The sequence below is a fragment of the Anoplolepis gracilipes genome, chromosome 6 (genome assembly GCF_047496725.1).
Source record: "Anoplolepis gracilipes chromosome 6, ASM4749672v1, whole genome shotgun sequence".
NCBI lineage: Eukaryota > Metazoa > Arthropoda > Insecta > Hymenoptera > Formicidae > Anoplolepis > Anoplolepis gracilipes.
This window is the reverse complement of record NC_132975.1, coordinates 7,175,403-7,193,526: the sequence shown is the minus strand read 5'-3', so window position 1 is coordinate 7,193,526 and position 18,124 is coordinate 7,175,403. Positions and strand designations below refer to the sequence as shown.

General features: G+C 32.7%; 1 protein-coding gene across 5 annotated transcripts in view; it reads left to right on the top strand.

Annotated features, from left to right (window-relative positions):
- Nucleotides 1-18,124, top strand: part of Cher (filamin A protein cher) — a 49,056-nt gene that overhangs the window by 7,428 nt on the left and 23,504 nt on the right. For 2 of the 5 annotated variants that reach the window (XM_072895068.1, XM_072895069.1), the window contains exons 4-15: nucleotides 7,578-7,921; nucleotides 8,185-8,312; nucleotides 8,780-8,794; nucleotides 9,385-9,523; nucleotides 10,198-10,482; nucleotides 10,593-10,909; nucleotides 11,167-11,593; nucleotides 11,883-12,098; nucleotides 12,444-12,831; nucleotides 14,364-14,933; nucleotides 16,133-16,477; nucleotides 16,736-17,349. In XM_072895068.1, the coding sequence (XP_072751169.1) occupies nucleotides 7,578-7,921; nucleotides 8,185-8,312; nucleotides 8,780-8,794; nucleotides 9,385-9,523; nucleotides 10,198-10,482; nucleotides 10,593-10,909; nucleotides 11,167-11,593; nucleotides 11,883-12,098; nucleotides 12,444-12,831; nucleotides 14,364-14,933; nucleotides 16,133-16,477; nucleotides 16,736-17,349 (3,788 nt within the window). The remainder of the gene's footprint in view (nucleotides 1-7,577; nucleotides 7,922-8,184; nucleotides 8,313-8,779; nucleotides 8,795-9,384; nucleotides 9,524-10,197; nucleotides 10,483-10,592; nucleotides 10,910-11,166; nucleotides 11,594-11,882; nucleotides 12,099-12,443; nucleotides 12,832-14,363; nucleotides 14,934-16,132; nucleotides 16,478-16,735; nucleotides 17,350-18,124) is intronic. The other 3 variants (XM_072895070.1, XM_072895071.1, XM_072895072.1) reach the window with 3 other exon arrangements.

The following is an 18,124-nucleotide window of genomic DNA, read 5'->3' as shown; positions in this document are numbered from 1 at the left end:
ATATTGAATTCGTAAAGTTTTCAATAAAAGTCTATGATTTGTCGAATCCGTACTATCAGTCAGACCACGTGCGTCTGTAACCACTTGTTGGCAAAAGAATCTAGACAGGTGCCGATTGATATTTCATTCGCACAATTCTTAGCTTTATAATATAATCAAATAAAATATCAAGCATTGTAAAACAGCTTATTTGAGAAACGATAATTCCTATATAATTTTGAAATTTTCATATTTGTACTGAAAGATTGATGACTGTTTACTCAACTATGTCATTATAATTTGTCGCATCCTTGAGCAAAATACTTGTGACTGGTAGTGACGTAATTGAATAAATTATCGATGATGTCATTACGTTCTTTAACCTGCAACTGTCACATCGCAAAAGGAAGAAACGTGCTGATAAACATATGTGCATAAATGCGGAACCATATCGCCTGTAATCATAAAAATTTAGAAATATATTTTTTTCTCCAGAGATTTTTCTCTTCAGAGATTTTTTCTCCAGAGGAAATATTGATTTATTTATCGTTTCTAACACTTTACTTGTCTACAAATTTAGACAGAGCAAATACGACAAATATAATGATTTATGGTTTTTGTAATTAATTTAACAACTATTTTCTTCAAGTGCATTATGAAAACAAGGACATAAATTATTTATTATTTTTTAAATTAAATATACATAAAGATTTAAAATATAATAACATCTTTACTTTTCTAAATGATATTTATTTATTTATTAGGAAAACTTTTTAAACATTAAATATATTTGTTTCAAATATCGCAAGTATTATCGTTATTATATATTAATATCATTTTTTATACTGCTATGAATCTTGACATCTAAAAAGGAAAAAGAATTATTTTTATATGTAAAAAAATAAAATAAAAATATACCTATATGTTAAAATTAATTTTATAAATATGACGTTTATAGATTTATATTTCAAATTTCTAAAATCGGCCAAAAATCAAATTAAAAAAAATTATCTCTTTTTTATTTAAAAAAATTATTTTATTTATTTCTTTATTTCTTATACTGCAACTGATATAAAAAAAAAATACTCGCGGTAAATTGAGAGCTTTCTCGCTGAGAAATTCTTGCATTCGAAAATTGCAAAAAGCTATATCGTTTATTAATCAAGAAACTAAAATGCCTGATGTTAAGTCATCGCAATCTCGGTCAAGATGTAACCACAAGATCCGTGTTAAATTAAAACCGCTCGATTATCAGATATCAGCGGAAACCACGCTCGCGCTATTACACCCTGAAATTCTCTTGGGAAGTATTTCGGGGCCTACCAAGGAGCAAAAGAAAGAGAATGGGTGGGCCTACATAGATCAGGTGAAGGTCAAGCTTGCCTTGGCACCACGGACGTCTTTCTTCGCGTTTATTGCGTGACTCTCGTTTCTTTCTTTCTTCCCCTAGCGTGCCTATCATCGAGCGGAAATAATCTCTCGACATTTTTTCAATTGTCTCTTTTGAAATATCTCTTCAATATTTTGACAGGGCTTTTATGCAAAAGGTTACGCTTGTATGTATAATGTACGAAAGAGGTTTCTAAACAAATTTGATGGAAAGACGAATGTAAAGTACTTTATGCTAAGAATAATTTAAGCACAGGCGGGGAGATACAATTTTTTTAATCAATTATTCATGAGATTAATTTTATATTTTACTTATTGATAAACTAATAATATATAATTGTACATTGGGATTAGGACACAGATTTTACAAATTTGTTAAAAAAATGATAAACATTTATGTGTTACTTACGAAATTATTGATACTTAAATAGATTAAAAATATAATAATTGTGTTATTCCGTATATTGTTATATTTTTCATACATAAGTATTTTTTATCTTTGATAAAAATAGTATATTAAAAGCATTGCTTTGAGAGATTTACTTCTAATATGAAATAAATTCAATGGACTGTCATAAAAAAACAATGATGTCATTTAATATATTTCTGAAATTATAGTGTTTCCGCGCATAATTTGTGCGTGTATGTATTAAGAGCGATTACTTTCACTCTCAAACGCAACCTTGACATTAAGAGACTATGTTGTTTGTGTGTAAGTGTGTCTCCATACGTATTAAGTCAAGTTTTTTACTATTGCCGAAATGTGTTTATCTATCACATTTTTACTATAACTCGTAAAAAATTCCTTATACAAGTTATAAGTAAATATTTAAATCCATGGATGTTACGTTTTTTACGTATCTTTTAAGGTTAAACTCATAACGAAATTTTTCTGAAAAATCTTTAATATACCTACTTAATATTTAATAATACTTATATAATACTAACAAATAAATTTTAGAAATATTGGATTATTTCGTACTACATTTTACAAAGATTATATTCTAACTACAACCTGTATAAACAGAAATATATAATTAATATACTTTACTCGATTATTTGACATGTAAATAATGCATTATATTCGTGTATATATATATATATTTACGACATTTTTTCATATTACGACTAATTGAGTCACATAATATATATAAATTATACACATATAAATATATAGAAATAAATAAATAACAAAAACGAAAATAGACAAATAATTGCATTCAAATGATATTCAATCAAAGATTTGCATCCAAGATGCAGTTTGACACATGTCGACGGCACACCTTGACGATTGAAAGGAGAAGATCGTATCAGCGGAGGTCTTACCTGGCATCCTCGGTCCAATGAGGTAATCTCTCGAGTGACGTCACCGTCTAAACTCGCCAAGGGATATATGCCGTTGAAAACGTGACACATGGGCAAGTATATGAGCGATACTTGGCCGAATTTTTTAATTATGCATTAGACTGACAAGTGACTCAACTTCTCGTATATAAATAATGAGCTTTTTATAATATGACACATGTTTTTAGTAAAAACAACTATATAATTGTGTGTCGTTATTAATTATTGATAGTTATTATTATTGAATTACCTTTAAAACCGATTATGTGTAAGACATAATTAAATTAATTACTTTAGTTTTTATTAAAGTTTTCTCTGTTTACGATATATATCTGACACATATCTTTTCTGAAATTTACGAAATTTAGTTTTTTTTATATTAGACTTTCTTGTTTCTATAACATCCAATTCAATGTTCAATATGAAAATTTAAAGATAGGAAAAAGTACTCTATTTGGATTCGTTTTTCTGAAAGTTTGTATTCTTCTTTTCTATTTCAAACGTCGCCGAAAGCGGCGTTTGTAAAGATTCGTTTAGAAATCTCGTGTTTTACACACAACAAAAATTTTTAATCCGAGAATAAATCAGTCCGATTACTGTCGGTCAGATGAAAGAGAATAAGAAGTCCGTCTCTAAATCTGCAAATTTTGATTATTTCTTCTTTTAAAAGAAATATATATATATATATATATAGCCCTCCGATTCTTGGAATGTCTAAGATCCTTCCATTCCTTTGGAAGATTCCAATATTCTGATGCTATGTATTATATTTATGATGGGGACTAGACTGTATATCTATAACATCATTGATGTCAAGTTTTTTTTGAAGCTCACTATTTAACAACAAATGTTTAAACAGTCTTTACTGCATTAAGAAAATAAATTTTTATTGACGTTTTGCAAACAATAAAATTTTTAATCTCCAGTAAATTAACACTTTAGTACTTATACATTATATATGTTTAATTTTTACTTTTTTTATTGATTTGTATAAATTCTTAGATCTTTGATAAATATAAAAAAATAATCCATTAAAATTAATTATGATATAAATATCATTACACAATATTAACTTATAAATATAAATATAAATATAGATAGATTTTAAATACATGTTATTAAACATATTTTTAATTTGCATAATATAAAACTATATAACTATATAGTAAATATTTATATGACAGCATTACTTCATATTTTGTTACTTGAGAGAATAAAATACATGGTTAGTTATATCATTTCATTAATACTAGATTTCGTATTTACAACTGTACCTTATTTCAAAGAAGATTTACTTATTTCGCGTATTTGCACACATGGGTGTTAATAACATCGAAATTCGTTGCGTTGAGTCATTAAAATCCCGAATTCCGATATTGTTATCGACATTTTCAAAAATAATATAGCAGCGCAATTTTGACACATGATTACATTAATTTTTTTTTTATTTTTATTTAATTACTCATCCACTTTTTATTTGGTGGATTAATGATCGCTACATACAAGATAGTGACGGTTATTATAACGTTTAATTATGTAAAATAGTGGAAAGTCCGGTATATAAGAGATAATTTGAAGTCCTAATTAATTGAAATTCTCTAGTATTAATTTATTTATATTATGTCATGTAGCATTATTTCTATATGTATACATATAAATATATATATATATATATATATATATATATATATGCAATATTATTAACAATATTATAACACAAATTAATATATAATGGAATAGGAAGTTTTTACTTTTTTTTTTACTTAATGATGTTTACAAGTAATTATTGTGAACGATCATATCTCTTTATAAGAATTGTTCTTTATAAAGATTTATAGCATCTATAAATTTATAGCGTTGGAAGCAAACATGTCCATTATCTAATATCAAGAGGAATGCAATTGGTCTCCCCGACTTTATTTCTCATTAAGATGCGTCGATAGCAAGCCGATTACTGTACATACGGAAAAGCAATGCAAGATTTGTTTAAATCTGAGTCTCGCGTATTGATCAAATCTTGATAATAGAAATTATGTACGATTTTCATTTTAATTAAAATAATAATTAAAAATTGTACTACATAAAGTTACGATTGATACAAGATTTCCATTCAAAATATAGAAATTAATTAATAATTAATTAATAAATAATAATATAATAAAATTAATAATTAAGTTAATAATTAATAATATTTAAAAGCTAATTCTTAAATTTTATATTTATATTTTAAATAGAAAAAAAATTTTTTTAATTTTTGAATTGCATATATTATATACTACTAATATTAATATAACTATATACTACTAATTTTATATATACGTATATAACTATATAGTTACATCTTAAAATATGTAGAGTAAAAAATATATATTGTAACATTCTAATTTTGTATTATTTACAGTCATTTTTTTGTCACACTCTCAATACGCATCATACACATACTTTTTTCTGCAACTTGCGCGTGCATTTTTGCATCACGGTCAAGTGAATTGCGACTCCAAGGAGAAGTTTGACAATAGGTATCCATTTCAAGCGTGTTCAAACAAAAGAGTAACATCTTACATTTCACTCTCATTTTGTCACGCATATTATTCATGTTGTGGCACTGGTAACATTACAAAGCGTGTAATCACAGTTTCGCAATAATGTAACGTATATTAAGCTGGCACAACCACTTCGGCACATTTGAATAAAACCTACACAGAAATTTAGTGCTCTTTTGTTGTTAATTTGTTGCTATATTGCAGATTTTGTTGCTCCAGCCATTTCAGCTAAAGTACAAAGTATAAAGTTAGCAGTTTTTCGGAAATGGGTGGAGCAACAAATTAGTATGAAAAGAATCTGTTTTTATTTTTTAGAGTGGCTGTGCTAACTTTATACTTTAGCTAGTACAGCCATCATTTTTTTCGAAATGACAGGAGCAACAAAATCTGTAATAGAACAACAAAAGAGCTCAAAATTTCTGTGTAGATTTTATTCAAATGTGCCGAAATGGCTCTGCCAGCTTAATATATGTAATAATGTAAATATATCTAAAAACTAATAATCGAAATCTATCAACATTAAATTTTAAAAATACTGTGTGCATTTGAGTGTGCTTGCTCTACTATATGTGTATTATTTTTATAGTGCCAGATATAAATATATCAAAACAATATTTAATTCTTTTCTGTATAGTAGATTTTAGAAATGTATTTTTTAATTTTGATCAGCTTTGATATAAAGACGTCAGTCTACATTTGATAGTTCAAATTATTCATCATGAGAAAGCTGTAACATTCACGTGGGCAGAGAAAATTGTACGAGCACTCGAGAATCTCGGAAACTCGGCGTCACAGGGTGAATTAGCTGGCGCTTGGTCAGTCCGCATGTCACGGCATTAATTACGTTTTTGCTGACATCACTCGGTTAGCTCTCGGTAATTGCTGAAAATAGTCCGGATGAATCGTCACACCATGGTGGCGACTCCACGTCACGTTTACAACACCGATTGCGAGACAATGTCGAATGCCGTTGAATGCCAGAAATAGCCGCGGCAGCTCAGATTCAGTTAAATTCGCGCGAATGAATGCATTTTTACGTGGGTTATTTATATATACATTCTTAAAAGATCTACAGCCCCGAGCTTTTTTTACTCTTACTGATGATGTGTCGTGGAAACGATGACGCCCTCACGACTGTTGCGTGATTCTAAAAAAACGTAATTTTTTTTTCACCGAACTACATACACGAATTATTGGAATATTAAAAAATATTGACAAAAAAGAAAAATGTATTTTTTTTTAATTATATAATTATTTTGCTTAATCTTTAGAGATATAGTCGAGAAAGCTTTCTCGAAAGCACTGTTATTAACATTGAAAGACAAGTGACTTGGCATGTGTAAATGACTCTATTGTACGTGATTGTTTATCACTACAGAGATCTGTTTATATGATAGTTATTTAAATCTCAAGATCAAGTATTGGTTCTTTTTCAAGAATAATATGATCTTTGTATCTAACAAGTTGATTATATTTTCGTGGATTATATTTTCTGATTACATATGTATACATATTTTTGTATTTAAATGATTTATGTTATCATAATTTATGTAATCATAATTTATAAAAGCATATAAAAAATTCAAAATTTTCTACAATATATACATATATGATATTTGGCGATTGTTCAATACATGAATCACTATGTCAAAGATATCTATTAGCACTTTCATTGCACAAACATTGCGCTTTTTGTTAGCATCTCTTTGAAGCGTGCATTATGAAAGATTGCATCGACTCGATTCCATAAACGAACTGCGGGAAAATATTTCTATAATAACGCCCACTTGTTCTTACTCATGTTAGATAATTGAGCGATGTGATAGATCGGATGAATAATAAGACTTTACGCAACAGGAAGGAAAAACCTAATAGAATTTCTTCTTGCGAAAAGAAAGGAAATTACTCACTCATTAATAAATTATTATATACTCAAGGATGAAGTAGAGTTGTAGGTATGTAAAATGAAAATTCTGAAATCAAAATTCTTCATGAATTTTCTCTGTATAAATTTATATTTCACAGAGTTAAAATGAGGAAAAAGATTTTTATAAAACGTCATATTATTATCATGTAATTTTTTCTGATATTATAAAGTATATATATTTCTTTTTGTATGTGCAATCGATAAATAAATAACAATCTCTGGTTAATCTAGTATTATTACTAAATCTAAGAAGACGCAAAATACTAAAGATTCGTAAACATATTTTTGAATTGTCGCCAATATTTCAACATTGTCCATCTGGTAATGATGTATATTATATGATTTAAGATCGCTTGTGCGCAGAAAATTTATTTTTCTCTTTATTTTTTGTGCAGATTCTTCGGACATCGTAGACTGCAAATTGAAACTGATTCTCGGCTTGATATGGACCTTGATTCTGCACTATTCGATCTCCATGCCCATGTGGGACGGCGACGATGGCGAAGACAAGGGCGCTACCCCAAAGCAAAGACTGATGCACTGGATTCAATCGAAAGTCCCAGATTTGCCGATCACGAATTTCACCTCCGATTGGAACGACGGCCGCGCGGTGGGCGCTCTCGTTGATGCGGTCGCACCTGGTCTCTGTCCGGATTGGCAAGATTGGAATCCCAAGGATGCGATCCAAAACGCGTCCGAGGCGATGGGCCTCGCCGACGATTGGCTCAATATTCCTCAGGTTCAATACTAATTTAATATATAGTTCTATTCGAGATGGTAAAATTTATCAATTTGTATCTAACTATTTTCAAATTGATTACAATTCTGTTATGATTTATGAGTATTAAAATGTAATTTTTTTCTTAATTTGTGAGATAAGAATCTAAGAGATATATAATGGAATATTTTGTAAATTAATATCTTTAAATTAAATATTTGTAAATTAATTATTTTTGGATACGGATTTATATGAATTATACTTATAAATCATTGTTATTGCAGCTCATTAAACCCGAAGAGATGGTAAATCCAAATATCGATGAGATGTCGATGATGACATACCTGTCGCAATATCCAAACGCAAAATTGAAGACAGGTGCACCTCTGCGTCCTCGCACGAATCCAAACAGGTAAGAATAATATTCTTAATAACATTACTGTATACAAATTACTTGTATTACATTTTTAAAGTGAATTTTTAATGCAAAAATGTATTTCTTATTTGCTGTTGAGAATTTCCTTCAAGGTAGCTGAAAAGTAAACACTTGATAGCACTTGAATAATTAAATTTAATTTTTTTTCTGTTATCAAATCTATTATTTGTGAAATAATAACAATTGAATATGATACTCTAAATTAAGTAATTAATGTACCAAACTAACTAAGTAATTACTTTACATGATTTTCGTTTTCTAAGATTAAAGTGCTACAACACACAATCAGTACTATTTATTATGATCTTAATCATAGTTTTCTTTCCATTTTTTCCGCGTGCCAACGTATGATAAAAATATGAGAAATAAAGAATATTCGTTTAGATCGTTGGTATGGTGATTGTGATTAATTAACCAATTTATTTCTCATTTCTCGGTCGCAGCATCCCACCGCCGCGGTAAGTCGCGCAATGATCATGTATTTTGACGTATAACGGTTTTTACGCAATTAATGTTCGCCGCCTTTGATCGTAGCGTTTTAGATCTATCTTTTAACACAACATTCCTAATCGCTATTTTTTTGTATATACATACATATAAAAGCCTAATAGAGTAAATGAAGATAGTCAGCGGCTGGCGAATTTATTATTTGCAGTTGAACAGAAAACAAGCAAGAGTTTAATTAATTAGCGTTCAACATCAATTCCTCATATTTTCCTAGAGTTTTGTGAACAAATATATTATAATGCCATCATTAATTATCCTCTCTCTGTATATACACATACGTGTAAATGAATGAAAGTTTTACGGACGCATCGAATTGGACTAACCGGATAGTGAGTGGCCGCAAGTTTTGCAGAAGTTTCGCGCTTGCAATATTGTTTTAGAAGAGAACGACGCAAATCTCGCGCAAATCACCGTAGCAAGAAAGCAACGCTTGTAACGTTGAATGGCAAATGAGTTTACTTAACGTATTGATGTAACAACGTTGCGAGGCCGCTGGCTGATCAGCTCGGAAGCCTTTTTTTCACAATGTTTTCTTATACAGAGTACGTGCTTATGGTCCCGGTATAGAACCAACCGGCCCGATCGTCGGTGCACCAGCCAACTTTACCGTGGAAACCTTCTCCGCCGGCAAGGGTAACGTAGACGTCATCGTCGATGATTCTAAAGGCAACAAACTACCGGTAAGAAATTTTTTGTATCTATTAGATAATGATAAGGAAATCTGTAAAAACTTTTTGTCAAACATAATATTAAATATACACAATATAGCGTACACAATATTTGAATGCATGCTCTACTGATAACGATAAAGACATATGTATACTTTTTATTGAATTATACAATATTAAATATTCAAATTGAATATTCTTTTAAAATATTGATCAGAAGAATGAGAATAATGAAAATGTTAATAATAATAAACTTGTTAGTAAGAATTTTATATTTAATTATTTGTGTGTTTCAATAACATGTAAAAAACTTAATTGTCAAGATATTTGAACAACTGAGAAAAGATGATTTTCAATGTATGTATATTAAAAAATTACAAGTATAAATTTTTTTCCAAATTTTTCTGAATCAAAGCAACCTGTATCTAATATTAAATAGATACGTGCTAACGGCGCCTATTATCGAGTGTAAAGCCGGAAGAGATGTTTATCGGGAGATAATTACGCCGCAGAACGTGGACACGATGTGATGCAATGGCTATTTGTGTACCGCGTTGATGATTACGTATTGTTTCAATATATATATAATCATTCGTGATATAGTGCAAGTTGAACGAACGCCATTGTGTCTCTTCGTATGCTTTTCATATAAAGCGTATCTTGATAATCTCAATTGCATTTTCAAGGTCGATATCAGGTTCAACAAGGACAGGAACCTTACATACTCGGTGTCATACATTCCGAAGACGGAGGGTCCGCACAAAGTAAAAGTGCTCTTCGCCGGAAGAGAGATCCCGAAGAGTCCGTACATCGTCAATGTCGAAGGACACGCTGGTGATCCGAGCAAAGTTACGGCGAGCGGACCGGGTCTGCAACCGGAAGGAGTCGTGGTGAACAGACCTACCTTCTTCGATGTCTTTACGAAGGATGCTGGTCGTGGTGTGCCAGAAGTCATCATCTTAGATCCTCAGGTAAAAATCCTCATTCATTAAATGTGCTATTGAAAATAATGAACTCAAAAGACGCTATTTTCTTATTAAATATTATTTTATTAAAGTATTATTATTGATTTTACTGACAGGGTAGCAAAACCGCGGTACCGGTGAAACTGCGTCAGACCTCGCCAGACGTCTGGAGATGTGAATACGTATCGCCAGTGACAGGTCTGCATTCCGTTAATATTTTCTTCGCCGGCAAACCCATACCTGGAAGTCCCATCGGCGTCAACATCGCACCGGTTTCTGACGCGAAAAAATGCAGAGCATACGGACGAGGGTTGTTACCTACCGGCGTTCGCGTTCAGGACGTCGCCGATTTTGTCGTTGTCACTAAAGACGCCGGTGAGGGTATACCGGACATCCGCGTAATCGGCCCGGGAGGTGTCAATCGACCGGTGCAGTAAGTTCAGCGTTATCTGATTTGGAATTATTTTATTTCTCGATTTATCGCACTGCTTATCTCTCTTTTACTTTACTTACTATTTTTATGTAATTTTTCAAATGTCAATATGATAATTAATTTTATCAAAAAATAAAATAATTATTTAAAACATTTTTTGTTTATTTAAATTAAAGAAAAAGAAATTAACGGGGTTTCGTATAATATTGTATCTAAAGTTTGACTATTAACAAGGGTACGATATTAAATTGTTCCAGAATGTCCAAGGTCGACGCTACGACTTACGCGTGCCACTACACGCCGATTAAGGAAGGTCGTCACGTGGTGATGATCACATATGGCGGCAAGGAAATCCCCAAGTCGCCGTTCGAGGTCAATGTTGGTCCTTACAAAGAATCCAACATCAGAGCTTTTGGACCAGGCTTGCACACCGGCATCGTCGGACATCCGGCGAAATTTACGGTGGACACGAACGGTGAGACCGGCGCCCTTGGCTTCTCTATTGAGGGCCCGTCCAAAGCGAAGATCGAATGCAATGATAATGGCGATGGAACTGCCGACGTTTCTTATCTGCCTACCGCACCGGGACAATACGCGGTCCACATCCTCTGTGATAACGAGGATATCCCCAAGTCACCTTACATCGCGATTATCTCGCCGAAGACGGACTTCGATCCAGAAAAGGTAAATTTGAATCTTCATTGCATTGTTTTTACTACAGTTTTTCATCGTATTGGCATCAGGTTTTTTAACATTTGTTTATACAGTTTGTTTGTAGATATGTGTACAGTGCCTTAGATCTTCTGCATCCTTCTTTGTTTATACATTTTAAAACATTTTATACAGCAATGAGATAAAAAAGATTCCAGTTTATGTATTTGATAAACTCAGTAACAATTGAACAATATATATGTCGTTTTTAATTAATCTGTATAATAAAATAAATGTGTGAGTTAAATATGTTCTTTTTCAGGTTGAAGTTTATGGACCAGGAATTCAACCGGAAGGTGTTGCCAAAGATAAACCGACGCATTTCACGGTAGACGCGAGAAAAGCCGGCCATGCGGCTTTGGAAGTCTCCATCCAGGATACTCTTGGAAGGGAAATTCCTCTCAAATTAGAGGACAAGAGAGATGGAACTGTTCAGGCACATTATACACCTACATCTAGTTCTCAACATGTTGTGATGGTAAGAATATTAATTTCTAAAGAGTTGTTTCGCTTCATATTATTTGTATGATTAGAACACATACTGACTTTAATATAATTTTGATGTAATATGAAATTTAAAACAGAATGTTCAACGACTACTTTAATGAGGCGTTATATCATATTTTATTAATTAATTGCACATTTATAAAATAAACGATACCTTTAAGCCAGAACTATTTAAAAAAATAATAAAAGTAGATTTTTTTTTCATAATAAAATTGACTTATAAACTAAAATAAATAAACGATAAAAATATTAAAATTTTGATAATTGAAATATTAATTGAGTTTGATAATTTTCTAAAAAATGTCATCTTTTTTAGGTAAATTATGGTGGAGTGGCCACGAAAAAATCTCCATACAGAGTTAAAATAGCCTCGCCTTTGAATCCTGCTATGGTTTCCGCCTTTGGTCCTGGTCTCGAAAAAGGCGTAAAGTCGAATGTTCCTACACATTTTAATGTCGATTGTCGAGAGGCTGGTCCCGGTCAATTGGACGTTAAACTGTTGTCCCCTGAAGATCGAGAGCTGCCGCTTTCGCTTACGGATAACGAGGATGGCACGTACACTGTAGATTACATGCCACCTCAACCAGGAAATTATACTGTAAACCTCAACTATGGCGGTCTGAAGGTACCCCAGTGTCCCATTAAAGTCAACGTTCAGCCTCACGTAGACGTGTCCAAGGTCAAGGTGGACGGCTTGGAACCAAGTGAGTACAATCCCCATTTTTTTAAGTGTTGCCTAATACTTCAATTTTACGAATACAAAACACATTTCTATTTGAAATTTAATTATTTGCTAAATATTTTAATAATTGCAAATTATGAAATAGAATATCGTATTCCACGAGAACTATTTTGAATATTCTTAAGTTTGTCATTTGAGATTATAGTTTTACTTTAATGAGATGTTAATTGATGGCATATATTGCTCAATTAGCAATTTTTTATTATATGTATAATACATAATTTGTTGATAAAAGAAGATATTTTATTTTAAATTCTTTTAAAAGTATTATTATATATATATGCATAGAATATATACTAAATCTTTTTTATATAAACTTAATAATTTAGATTAAAATTTAATTTAATAATTTAATAGATAAACTTGATAATAATTAATTTTTAGTACGGACTATTTTGGTAATTCATTAAAATGCGATCATAAAGAAGAATTTATGAATGTAATTAGTTTTATACTTGAAGTAAAATCTCTCGAATATGTAGAATAATACACTGGCAATGCATTAACTTGAAAATAAATCACGTAGAGTTACGCTTCCGGCAATCGAAAAAATAATTCTCGTCTCGTGGCATACAGCCGACATTCTTTTCGGGGACCTTTAGGATTATTATCGAAACATTTATCCTAGATTTTCGAAATACGCGCTGCCAAGGTCTTGCGAATAGATGTTCCGCTGGAGCGCACAAACCGATGGTTTATTTATAAGCGCGCTCGCGAATTCCTCACATTGACACGCACACAGTTCGCGTTTCGTCTAAAAATATTGCGCTTCGGTGCTCTATTACGTGCACATTGCGTCTTTCATGTAAACTTTATCTGGAACTTCGCGGAGAAACGTAACAGTTTCAATTTCCATGAGATAGAAAATTCGGAACGAATAATAATGAAATAATAGTGAATTTGAAAAATCAATATATGAATGTTTTTTTTTTTTTCAAAAGTACTAAATAATTATTTCTGCACGCGCTAAATAATATAATTGTTTTAATTAAAACTGCATTTTTATCTGAAATATGTTTTATAATCGCGCGAGGTCATTATAATTGGAATATGCTCTGCTTAATTTACACGCACATTGCGGGCTTGTGTATGTAATAAACAGCTTTTCTCTCACGATTCAATGCAGAATTAACTGTTATTGTATAATATCGTGCGATGGATGTCCCGTCGTATTTGCTGGTGACAATATTTTGTCTATTTTCAATTTGATATAATTCATTAGAGTACGAAATTATTAATAGATATAAGTGTTTGCCACGAATCGCAATTTTTATTTGACTCTTTCACGGTTATTCATCTTTTCTCGTGTCAATTCCTACAATCATAAATCCTCTCTTCGATGGGTAGATTAAAATTATAATATAATTAATTAATTAATTTAACCGGCAAATCGACGCGACGTCCGCTCGCCGCATGCGGGCCGTCGTCCCGTCGCGCAAAGCGAAAAACGCGCATCGTGGCTCACCACGAGAAAACCCGCAAACGTCCTCGCAGCGGCCCCGGTGAACAGCCTGCAGCAGTTCCGCGTGATAACGCAGGAGGCGGGCAGGGCGGCGGACTTCCAGGTGGCGATCACGGCACCGTCCGGCAACCGCGTCAAGGCACACGTGGTGCCAACCCACGAGGGCTATCTGGTGAACTTTACGCCCACCGAGCTCGGCGAGTACCTGCTGGGCATCAGCTTCGGCGGCGAACCTATCTCGAACCAGCCCTACCGGCTCACCTGCGTCCATGGTTCCGATCCGGCCAAGGTGCGGGCATCCGGTCCCGGCCTCTCCCACGGGGTGGTGAATAAGCCAGCCGAGTTTGTGATCGACACACGCGGTGCTGGCCAGGGTGGTCTCGGCGTGACCGTCGAGGGTCCCTGCGAGGCCGCTATAAATTGCAGGGACAACGGCGATGGCACTTGCTCCGTCGCTTATCTGCCCACCGAAGCCGGTGATTACGGCATCAACATCACTTTCAACGAACAGCACGTACCGGGCTCGCCCTTCCAGGCCATTATCGTGCCGGACGCGGACCTCTCCAAGATCAAAGTCACCGGGAACGGCATCCAGCCACACGGTACCGTTAAAGGACGTCAGCACGGAGATCGTTTTTGCGATTTTGGAAGTTGAGAGAATGCCATGACTTGTTGATCTCTGATTTGCGCGGCGAATTTCTTAACGTGTTTCAGGATTTTACAGGGGTGATTTGAAATGATTGCATGTGAAATGAATGAATCTTCTAAGTTGATCTGTTTGACAAGTTGCATGCGTATTGCCATGTCTGAGAAAGATTGAAAAATCCTGGAGACTATTCTGAGACGCGTTGCGAAATCTAATATATATATATATATATATATATATATATATATATATATAGCGATGCATGTGTTTTTTTTTTTTTTTTTTTTTGTGATTATCCTTTTTTTGATTATCATATTCCCTGCTGCAGTGTTTTTACCGTGCGCACGTGTTATAAGATATTTAAATGCTAGAAGAATATTTGACATGTCGTAGAAAGTGTATAGAGAGCAAGCATTTTAAAATTTGTAAGCTTTTTTATTTCTTTCTACAATCATGGCCTCATTTTAGTTTGCCTAAATAACTTTATAATATATTATCTTGATTTTTACATTAGTCGATAACACAAAAAGATTGCAATTACGTTTTATGTATTATTTTACAATACGTTTATATATTTTAACAAATAATTTTCGAGATTAAGTAGGCATATTTTTTTTATTTATTTGAAACGTTAGATATTTAATTTAATTAATAATAGATATTTAATTAAACTGTAGATGATATTTTAGATGTGTGATTCGTGATAATGAATTCAATGATTTGTAATACTTATAAAAACACACTTAAAAATGATCGTATACATTCCGTACATATTTATTATGATAAAATAATATAAAAGTGCTAAGATAAATCATATACAAAAATTTATAATGTTTTAAATTACAATCTCAGATATTAATATAAATAAGAAAATGTATTTTAAAATACAAAAGAAGATTGTAATATCTCCAGTATTATAAATTTTAATTTTAACAGAATGCAGCTTCTATTTTAAAAATGTTCTGACTGCATTTGCAAAAGAATCGATTTCAAATGTTTACTTTTCTTACATATGATTAAATCTAACTTCAAAAATAAGTTTCTTGGGATGACAAGATTAAATTGCAAGGAAACACAATTAGTATTTAATAAGTGCATTTATAGAAAAATACTTTCAAGCATTTTCTCTCCATCATACCTTATCACATCTTGCAGGTTTACATGTGAATAAGCAAGCGACGTTCACGATAGACGCGAGAGACGTCGCCAAATCAAAGACAGATGATGGTAAGGTGTCGTGCACCATAAGCAATCCCAGTGGTGGAAAGACCGAGAAGCTCATCATTCCCCAGGGTGATGGTACTTATCGCGTCAGCTACACGCCTTTCGAAGAGGGCTGTCACACCATCGACATTCTCTACGACAACGTGCCTATCCCGGGTTCGCCTTTTTCCGTGAACGTGCAACGCAGCTCTGATCCCAGCAAGTGTCGTGCGTATGGTCTCGGGCTGGAAAAAGGCATCGTGAACAAAACGAATCGCTTCACAGTGGAAACCAGAGGTCCGTAAGTCAATATTTCGATTCGATAAATTTTCGACATTAATCTTTTTACGAATTAAATAGATTTTAAAAAAAATGAAATATAGATAAAATAACAGTTATCAAATTTATAAATTTGTATTTACATAAGGGAATGTATCTAGATGCAGACATTTTTATAATTGAAAAAATTGATATAGAATAAAAAATATATTTTCGCGCAAAAGAAAAGTAAAAATTGGACAGGAAATGACACATGTAGGCACGATGTTCTTCCAGAGGCTGGCAATGGCGGCTTGGGTTTGTCGATCACTGGTGACGGGGAAGTCAAGGTCGAAGCCAAGGATAACTTCGACGGTTCCTGCACCGTCGAGTACGTTCCTACGGAACCCGGTGACTATGAGATCGGCATCAAGTTCGCTGAACAAAATATTCCCGGCTCGCCGTTCAAAATCGAGGTGGTGTCGGACTCGGAGGCGAAGAACGTGATCGCTTACGGGCCCGGCTTGCAACCCGAGATGGTACGCGAAGGTGTGCCCGCTAAGTTCACTGTAGACACGTCAAAGTGCGCGAAAGCGGCGCAACTGGATGTCAGATTGTCGACCGACAAAGGACAAGCTCAAAAGCCACAGATCAAGAGCAAAGGCGATGGTTTATATGAGGTGACGTATCAACCACCGCCCGCCGGAAGTAACGTGCACGTTGGAGTGACCTACGATGGCGAGGACATCAATGGTAGTCCGTACAAGATAAAAGTTTTACCCACCGTCGAACCCAGCAAAGTGACTCTGTCAGGTCCCGGCGTGTCGCCCGTCTGTACCGCTTCCTTCCCCATTGACTTCGTTGTGGATACTTCCGAGGCCGGATACGGCGATCTCGAGGTTCAAGTTGTGGTAAGTAATGTTCCTTAAATGTAAATATACAAATTAGCTTATTTATATGTATCAATATTTTTTTATTTAATTTTATGTAAAATGAGTTTTATAAAAAGAAAGTAATCCATAATGTGTGATGGTAGCCGATGGACATTGATTGTTATTGATATTATTGAAATAATTATCTGATAACGAGTAAAAATCGTAACATTTCCAATTGATACACTCAATTGTTACGTATATTGAAATATAATATAATTAAATCTTTTTGTTACAAAAAAATTTATAATTGAATATTTCCAGATGTCACAGAAAATTCTAATATATTATAGTTTTGTAATATAAATATTTTTACATAAGTTGTAAAATTATTATAATTTACATATATTTTCTGTTAAATGCATCTGTATATTTTATTTTATTTTATTTTATCTTTTTTATTTATTTGGAAGCCTTCAATAATAATTACGGATGCTGATGATGAGCTTTCGCCACCTTGAAACAACTAACAATAAGCAAAACTGGACGCCTGCCAGATGAAATTGCTATTTTTTTAGAGAAAGAAGATTATTATTATATTGAAAAAAAAAATATATTTATTTTTATCTCCAGTCGAAAAAATTTTCAAAATATGATCTCACAAATTTATAGTATTAGCAATAAATAAAAATTAAATTATTATTATATTATGTTTTTTTTGAAATATATCGTATAAATTAAAGAATGGTAACCCAGAATTTAATATCCTTTATATCCGGTTATACTTGCAATTAGTTTTATTTTAGCATATTAT